At 44.5% G+C, this 9,850-nt stretch overlaps 1 protein-coding gene across 1 annotated transcript; it reads left to right on the top strand.

Moving 5' to 3' along the window:
- The first annotated feature begins 5,970 nt into the window (after positions 1 to 5,970).
- On the top strand, positions 5,971 to 8,482 carry LOC119504278. Its single transcript, XM_037796329.1, has 2 exons — positions 5,971 to 6,117; positions 6,263 to 8,482. The coding sequence occupies exon 2, from the start codon at positions 6,341 to 6,343 to the stop codon at positions 8,081 to 8,083; it is 1,743 nt and encodes a 580-aa protein (XP_037652257.1). The 5' UTR covers positions 5,971 to 6,117; positions 6,263 to 6,340; the 3' UTR covers positions 8,084 to 8,482.
- Positions 8,483 to 9,850: the final 1,368 nt, after the last annotated feature.

Below are 9,850 nucleotides of genomic sequence, written 5' to 3'. Positions count from 1 at the left end.
AGATTCATCGCCGGATCCAAAGAGATGTGCGGAAACAAAAGGAAGCTGTCGAAACCACGCCCTGTCATCTGGAGAAATCTCTGGATAAGGCCAGGTTGTTCATCCAAAAGGCAGGGCCCCTCACAGGTTTAGTTTTTATCATATGTCTTTGTAAAATCTATTATTACCCAGTCTACCGTTAGATTTCTATCCACAACACAGTGTTCGTACTAGGTCTGTACAGGTGAGCAAATACAGCATATTCTGCCAAAATGTGTGTCATTAACCTCTTTTAACATCCATCCGCAGTGTATTTTTCTTCTAATTCATGTTGATAATTGGCCAAATGCAGAATACATGATGTGACATCCAAGTATTTACAGCAGTTACCAGAGTCTAACATAGATAGTAAAGGTAAAGGGACTCACCGTTCTGTTATATTTAGAGAGACAGACCAGTAGACCATAGTGCACACTTTGAGTCGGGAACACTTGCTAAAAAAGTCAGATAAATGTGTGATGATGTTGTGGAGTACGCTCCTGTTTTACCCTTTTTCCACCAAAATGAGTGTGTATATGCAGATCAAAATAGGCGATAGACTACTTTCCCACTGCCAGTAGATGAGTATGCCTTTCTGTTTTTTCCTGCTGTGTCACGTTCGGCATCGCCAACACGCCGGCCGGCACCAAAAGCAGGGTTACTAAACATTGAAAATGTTACGGTGGTTACTCCTTTTTTATATGTGTTACTTATTCAGTCTCTCTTTCAAACACTCAGACCACAGTTGGTGATTGTTGGAAGTGTCCACCCGGGTGTCATGTTTCCATCTGTGGGACCCACAGTAATGTTAGGCCTATTAATAAACACTGAAAGAGTAATGGACACTGGACACCCCCCATTGTCATGTATCTTTTATGTATTATTATTCAGAAAACAAGTAAAGGATTCTATTTTTAAACGTATGCACGCCTGGAAGTCGCTTTGTGTCTAAGTGTGCAACACATCACTGCCAATCGGAGCTGGAGTCGATAAATACCTGTGACTACTGCAGTCATTTCTCCCGAGAATGATTACCGAGTGTAACCTTTCCCACTGGAGACGTAAGCCAGGTGTTGTTGGGTGTTACGCCCGGCTCACACAGGGAAGGTCAGCAGCGCATGGCGGCTGCCTCGGACGTGGACACATGGGGTGTCCACACCGGCAGCGTTTCTGCCGCTGCTGCTGCTGTCAGCTCTTTCTTTCTCCATAGATTTTGCCTTTCATAATGGCCATTTCATTTCACTATAAATGTCATTTATATTTATTTTAGACAGAAAAAGGTTAAGAAGCGTGTGCTCATTTGTAAATAATAGTAATAATCCACAATTAAAACCCCGTACTTTATTCACTCATGGAGCCCTGCAAGTCACTGCATATTTTACAACACGGTCCTGCAAATATTTCAGAATAAAAGCCTTGTGTTAACAAATTAAGGAATTCTGTCTACAGAAAAAAACGCTTGAGGGCTTTTATTTTGAAATGAAATTGAATTTGTTTCATGTCCGTGACATATTGTAGATACAGACATTGAAACTGTAGCAATGTAGCTGGTATGATGTCAATATACAGTCAAAAGATCATTTTCACTGTGAACCGCGCGGCTCGCAGTAAAAATAGGCGAGACCTCGAATGTCTAGACGAGACGCAGCTGACACGCAGCCAAGCCAAAATAAAAAACAACAGGTTCCACCACGCGCTGCTAGCGTTCCCTGTGTGGACAGGCTGTTATCTCTGCTGCAGGCTAGAGGCTCCAGGATACATTAGCTGCTACTAGCATAACACGCCGGAATCTCTGATCAAACTGTCGGTGGTCTGTGGTTGCATTATGGGTAATGTAGACACCAGGTTTGGACATGGAAGAAGAATGCATGGAATAAAAAATATATGTTTGGTTCTGCTCATGGATGTTTTAAGAGAACTGGATCCAGCGTTGGAGGAGGGCTCCCGTTCATTCCTGTGAGAGTTGCTCAGTGGCGCATGAAGACAAAATAGCTGATAAAGTACACGTATCTTCCGGCGATCTTCCGCATCCATTGGGCCGATAGAGCAGGCGCAGTAGCGTTTCCTTTAACCCCGCCTCCCAGCCCTCGGTCCAGCCTCGGTCTGGGTCTCATTCACATGAACGGAGGAAGATTCAGCTATTAGTGCATTTTATAACTTTTAGGACCTAATGATTTAAAAAAGGGCTATTAAAGTGTTCATACTGAGAAGTTGATTTACCTAAAAAAAAAAAAAAATATCCCCGTATATACAGACGTCTCTTTCCCAATATACGTCTGTGGGGGAAAGTCTTTTTGGACCCAATGGCATCACGAGACAGACACAGAAGTTGTAGTCCCACCAATTGGCCACTACGAAAATTTGTTTCAACACCCGACGCTCTTCCTGGGGGCTGGGTTCTGCTGCATCAAGTTCGATCCTTCTTTTCAAACCGAAGTGAGTCCTTCTCAGGAATGATATGACAAATCAGTGGAGTACTCTGACTGGATGTTGCTGACCAAAATGTACCATTTCATTTCATTTTTTGTCTTTTATTTCACAGACTTGAGGTTTTTTTTTTTATCCAAGAACCAGGTATGTTCTAACACAGGTGTTCATCTTTTGTACTGACTATTAAACCAGGAGAGTCCTTGAAGTGCTCCAACTGTCAGCTGTCAGACACCTAACATTGTTTTTGCAGAAAATGGACAGGAACCACTCATGCCTGAAATAACTCCCACTTTGCAACTCCAGAGCAATAGAATAAGCAGGTTGCAGGAAAGTGGGTGCGAATAACTCCTGAAATTAACATCACATAGCATATTGATGATGTATTTTTTATATTTTACGAGTGTAACAGTCAACCAAAGACTTTGCATATCCCTTGAACAGCTGACCTTTAGGCGCTACTGTACAAGCTTTTCACACTAAAGCAAAGATAGACTGCAGATGTTAATTTGAATCATTTTTGGTAAAGGTTTGCTCAGCCAGCAGTGGGTTTGAAGAGCAAATGTCAACCCAGAGAGAACAAGCTTCAGTTCAGCCTTCGAGGAATTTACCGAGAGCCCTGGTATAGCAGTTATGTAGCGGGTTGGGCTGACACTTGAGGTGGTACTGTCAGTGTGTGTGTGTGTGCGTGTGTGCGTGTGTGTGTGTGTGTGTGTGAGTGTATAAAGTGATGGTCCACAGTCTCACCGGGCTTTGTGGTTGGAGGCTACGACTGATTTTCCCTGTGGCCTCTGGGGTTCTCTCTCTGGCTCACACACAGGCAGTACAGATGTTGCAGACAAGTCTTCTGGGTGTCTTCAGTAGGAAATAGCAGGTTTTGTCTTCAGGTGGATGGTGAGCTCCCCTACACACCACAACACTTTCATCCAGTTTGAAAGCTCGAAGCGTGCTGCAGACCCCAGCGTGCCTGATGATGCTGCAGTGCTAAGTAACCAGTCTAACCAGCTGTGCAACATGCTGAGCCATGTCACATGCTGCCACTTCCATCCAATCCCACACACCCATCCACACTCTCTAAATCTTCTCTAATGATCTATGCATTTCAAATTATGGAAGATATAGGCTGAACAACACGTTCTCATTCCAACTCGTCACATACTGACGCTTTATAAGATTCCTCGGCTTCACTTTTCGGTCGCAGTAAACACGTGCTTAACCTTTTGAATTAAACAAAAACACTTGTTCTAGGTTGAGGCAACAAAACAACTTAGTTAGGTTTAGAAAAAAGAAACATATTTGGGCTTAATATTACTACGTTTGTACTGTGAAAAGGGGACTTGACGTTGTGAACACGGCACACAAACAAACAGCTGATGTAAAGTGAAAGTGAAATTTAACACACGGGACACGAACAGCGTCCTGTGTTTTTTGGACCCATCCACCTCCCCTCCCTCCCAGTGTGTCTCTTTCGCTCGTTAAACTATGTCACCACAGCGCTTACTCTGAGCATTTACTGTTGCAGCGGATGGGTTTACAATGTAGTTAATGGAAAGCCTGGTGCATTTCATACTAGCGCTAAAGGATTCCTAGTGCAGCAGTATCGAACACTGACGGCCATGACAAAGAGTTGGTATTTGATGTCCTGGGAATGAGAACAGGCTGAGACTGAAACAAGACAAAGAGCTAACAGCTCAACGTGTCCTCATACAATGGTTCATATGATATCTTACGAAAAGTTGTTCCTCATTTTTGAGCATTCTTATACGAATGTCCAGCAACACGTGTCAGTTTGCGATGTCTTTTTAAAGTGAACTTTCGTCTTTTCTGTCAGGAAACAACTTGGTTAGGTTTAGGAAAAGATTTGGGTTTGGGCAACACATTCTCACTTCAACTCGTCAAATACCGCCGACTGGTCAGTGCACCTCTGCATCAGAGACCGATGCACGGGGTACCCCTCTTATGTTACTTTTGGACGAGGGGACGGCGTATCAATATACGCTTGTTACATGTATAGTCTCCTTTCAAAATAAACTTCCGTTTTCACAGGACGTTAGGTTTAGGCAACACAACCACTTAGTTAGACAACTGTTCGTGTCCCATGCATTAAGTTTCACTTTACAATCAGCTGTTTGTTTGTGTCCCGTGTTCACATCAAGTCATATTTTCAATGTACACACGTAGTAATTTTAAGCCCAACCAATGTTGTTTTCCCTTAACCTAACTAAGTGGTTTTATTTTATTGCCTGAACCTAAGCTCAGGCATAAAATAAATATGAATGTTACTGAAGTACTGAAGTTACAAGACAAATAAAATCAACGATGACTTCTGGTTTCATAAGAGACACCAACAGCGGTCTCCTGGATGGAACTCTGGTATTTTTGGACTCACTCATCCATCCTGACTTCCCTACGCAAAGTTTACCGCTCTTTATAATTCCTGGTTCACGATTACCTGGATTACATACAAATTGATTTCATGTGATATATACATATTACAGATCATTACTTTTACTGAAGAGCGACACTAGCAGCTCTGTGAGTCTGTACTTAGGCAGGGCAGTGCTTTGGTCTATATGCTAACATCAGAATGCTAACATGCTCACAAAGACTAATGCTAAAACACTGATGTTTAGCAGGTAGGCTACAATGTGTACCATGGTCATTGTAGTTTAGCATATTTGCAGAGGCTGTAAGAAGGAGAAGCACTTCATTAGTCCTTCATTGGGGACACTGCATTTTTAGTTCCTGTTGTTATTCATTCAATGTATCTTCATACAACGGTTTGTATGATATTTTACGAAAAGTACGGAACAAATAAGTCAATGTTGACTTCTGGTTCCACACAAGCGGTCTCTTCGGTGGCAGTGTGGTGAGACCCCGTCCTCCTCCCTATGCTGACTTTGTTGCTTCATATACTTTCTGGCTCACCATTACGCGGATTACATACAAATTGATTAAGTGGGTTATATACGAATTACAGTGCATGACTTATTGTAGGTATACGAACAGTATATGAGACCAGCCTGATTCATATTACACACACACACACACACACACATATAGACATGTATTAGTGGAGAGATGTCAGAGCAAAGGGGCTGCCACATAGTTGGTGCTACAAGCAGTTGGGGGTTCGGTGTCTTGCTCAAGGGCATCTCTCCGACTACCAGTCCACACTCCGTCCCGTGGTCTGTGTGGGACTTTCTTTGCAGTTATTTGGTCATAAACCAAAGTATTATTGGACAAATTAGAATTTAACCTGCTGGCAGCTCTGGATGAAAAGTGAAAAGTCAGAGTGTGTGTGTGTGTGTGTGTGTGTGTGTGTGCGTGTTCACGTGTGTGTGTGTGTGTGTGTGTGTGTGTGTGTGTTGTGTGTGCACGTGTGTGTGCAGGTGTGTGTTTGGGTGACATCACAGCAGTGGTGACATCACAGCAGTGGTGACATCATCAGTGCATGGTGACATCATCAGTGCATGGTGACATCACCAGATGGAACACTGTGATGGATTAAAGGAGTGGTGACATCAGTTGTGACATCATAAAGGAGCGGTAACATCATAAAGGAGTGACATTCAGGAGAGAGTCCCAGAATCACACAACTGTAGTTGAATCTGAAGACTCGATCAGACGAAACACATCGACTGAGAGAAGCAGTTGTCTCAAGAGAAAGAGGTATGAATTTGATGAATGCATTGCTTTAGATTAAACCTTCCAACAGTATATGAAGCAGTTCAAATTAGCCTCAACATTTAAATGCAGCTTACATGTTAGTTAATAATAATTAGGGCTGCAACTAACGATTATTTTCACTCATCAGACTATCTACTGAGAGAAGCAGTGAATTTCTCTCCAAAAACCACGAAGCATCGACAAGAATTGACCGTAAATCAGCATCATGGTATCATCAAGAACTTCCCAGCCAGAAGCCATCATGCCCGAGTTCAACGTCCGTCGCGTTGTTTCCAAGCTGCTCAACTCCTTCTTTAAGGGGATGACAGCGGATCAGTGGGGATTTTTGAAATCCGGCAGCCCCGACGACTCCACTATGACCATGATGGGAGAGTTGCTGTTGGACATGACAGCGGCCTTGACAAAAGCTTTCCTGAAATCTCTCGGGAGCAGGACCCTGGCGTCTGAGGACGACGTCCAAATCAATCTGGGAAACACAATCTCTCAGGGTTTTGCCGAAGCTCTGGGCGTCGACGTCTCGGTTCAGTGTCCGAGCTCCAAAAGCTTGACGACATTGATCTCTGAAGAGGTTTCAGAGAGCGTCCGAAGTGCCCTCTCCAGCCCTGAGGGCATAGTTCAGCGCCTCACTCCTCCCAGCAGACTCAACAACATGATTCTGCACGCCTGCAAAATGTGCCAGGCGTTCATCGGCAAGATGAAGTCGGTGTTCTCGCCTCGACCGCGCAAGCAGAGGACCATCTGCGAGGAATCAGATGTGGAACCGGAACCCTCAGACGCCGAAGACCGCCATGCGGCGACGCCTTCATCGGATGTCGTGATTGAGATGAAAGACATCACGTATGTCACAATCATCATCAAGAAGCAGTTGAACGACATCACCGAACCTCTCTTGGTTGACGTGCCAGACTCCGAGTACATGCTGTTGCAGTCTCAAAACACTCGGGAGATTGAAGACGTCGCGGAAGAAATCGCTCGGAGTATCGCCGAAGATGCTGTAAGACAGACTCCGTCGGCGCAGAAGAGCAAACGCTCCAAGAAAAGCATCGGAAGCAAAATTAAGAAACTTTTGGCAAAGTGCTTTGCCAAAACGTGCATCCATCGCATCGTGGCACAGATGACAAAAAGATTCCACCGGGGCTCCAAAGTTCACAGCCGGGAGTCGGCAAAGTCTCTCACAAAGAAGATTAACGATCTGATGAAACAACCAGAAAACCGCGATCTTCTGGGACTCGGCACTCCGCTCCTAAACATTCCCCCCGGTCGAGTCTTGGAGTTCACAAAGGTCTTAAGTGATCTCCTCTACACACACATCACACACGGGCCAGAGATCATCCCCGAGCCGGTGATACGTGCCAACATGCGCGCCGACTTGCAGCGGAAGGTGCTCGGTTTCCTGTGTCTGGCCAGATGGTGGCAGATCTTTCAGTCCGACGACCTCGTCGACAATATGAGACACGCCATACTGGGCACTAAGCCCAGGGCAAAGAAACCTTTGGCAATCGCTGCACCGTCTGCCCCGGTATCCGTGACGAAGAGTCGTGATGACTATGCACGGCGAGCGCGGAACGAACAAAAAAAAAACTGCGTCGAGGTGATCTTGGAGAGGCTGGTCACGTGGATCTTCAAGAAGGCAAAAGTGACCTGGACCCTTTCAAACGTCCAGGACATCATCCAGCGCCTTTTTGAACAAACGTGGGCCGAAGTCGAGGGTCTCGATTTCGATTCCAGCCCAGAAACATTGGAAAACCTCGAAAAGGCCATTTACCGGGACCTGATTAAGACGTGGGGCAATGCGATGTGGGTGCTGGTGTCCTTGAAAGGGGGTCAACCGGCAGTCGGAGAGCGTATCGCCTCCGTCGTCAAAGGTCACCTGATGGCACCACCGAGACAGAGGTCCTGCATGTGCAGGTGCTTCTCTTCTATGCTCACTGCCATGACGAGGTGGTAAATTGGTTTATGGGTTTTCTCTGGGAGCTCCGGTTTATCCCACATATAGTGAATAATCTGACTTATTCTATAGATAAAAAATGTCATTCATCTTGAAGGAAAAATTGACTTTTTCCTTCTGAATGAATACGAGGGCTTGAGCTCTCAGCGCCACCTCAGTAGTCAGTGTTGTCTACTGTTGTGTTACGCACGGGTTTGATCTGGGTGATCCAGTTCTCCCACAATCAGTGCATAATAATGAACATCTAATTAAATACAATAAATAATAATATAAATAAATAATATTCATTCATTTCTGCTCATTTCTCTCATCATTTGCTGTAAATATTCAACTCAGACTGAAGTTCTGCTGATTCAGTGAACTTTTATAAAGTGCAAAAATAAAGTACAAAGAAAAGTGTGTTTTGCACACTCTCTTCCATCATATACACTAATCTTAATTATTGCTAATTTTAATGAGTTTACCTGCCTGACTGTAAACATGTAGAGAATTATTGTAAAGGAGAATCAGGTTTCTTGTCTGTATTAGCTCACACAGTCTGGAAATAGCTATTAATATTTAAAACCACGTCTATTCCTGACCGATCAGAACTGTTGTAATTAAAGATCATTAAACCTTATTTATTATGTTTATATATTTATTTACTGACACCTTCACTGTAAGGTGTATCAAGACATATCACAATGATGCTGTATTGTTTTACTAGAAACATAAATGCACTCTTATTCAATGACAATAAATGAGGTTATTTTAAGGGGACGTGTGTTTTTAAGTGTAAAGATAACTCATACATTAGTTTGTTCAATAAGCCTATAAATGTGGGGGACACCACGGCTGTCCACATTCTGCAGACAGGTTCAGGTGAGTTTACCAGGTCAAAAAGTGACTGTGAGAGAGCTGGAAAGCATCTCCATCACTCAAGGTGGAGGGAGCACACAGTGACGGTGTAAAGATGGACAAAACAATCGAATACAGGAAGTGATTATGTTGATGTTGTGCTTTTATTATATTGTGCTTTTATTTTATAATGCAGTTAGGGCCCAAACGAGACCTTAGTGCGTGTGCAGATGTGTGTATGTGTGTGTAGTGTGCACGTGTGTGCATGTTTGTGTGTATGTGTGTGTGTGTAGTGTGAGCACGTGTGTGTGAGTAGTGCGCACGTGTGTGTGAGTAGTACGCACGTGTGTGTGTGCACGTTTCTGTGTAGTGTGCATGTGTGTGTGTACATGTTTGTGTGTGTGTTCACGTGTGTGTGTGTGTAACAGACAGTACAACCTCACTCTGATTCACCGTTGCATATGAGCTTGTCTGCAGTTGGAAAATGCATACGTCTGAGTGTGGGATTCCATGCCTGAGCATGTACAGTACATACAGATACCCCCCCCCACGACATACACACAGTGTGTGTTTGCGGTGTGCAGAGGTATGCGACTGGCTGCTGGCAGAGTGTCGGTGGGTCTGAGACTTCACAGGGATTCCAGTGAAAGGTTTTAATTAGCTGCTGACTCGGGTCTTGGCAGCCGGTGTGGAGATGCTTATTGAGGACCATAAATCTGCAGCAACGAGGACGGGGCCACACCCCGGGGCCCTGCAGACACCCGGTCGTCCCAGCCGTCCACACCTCCCTACACCGCAGACCCCCCAGTTGCCAGCTCTGACAGGGACATGCTGCACTTTCTCCAGCTTGCACACACACTCGCATACTGCACATACTCGTGCACATATTCGTTTGCACAGGGGACACATTAGAAGACTTGTTGCAAGCTG

The sequence above is a fragment of the Sebastes umbrosus genome, chromosome 16 (assembly GCF_015220745.1).
Source record: "Sebastes umbrosus isolate fSebUmb1 chromosome 16, fSebUmb1.pri, whole genome shotgun sequence".
NCBI classification, from domain to species: domain Eukaryota; kingdom Metazoa; phylum Chordata; class Actinopteri; order Perciformes; family Sebastidae; genus Sebastes; species Sebastes umbrosus.
Note: the sequence above shows the minus strand (reverse complement) of the source record. Positions and strands in the feature narration are given on the sequence as shown.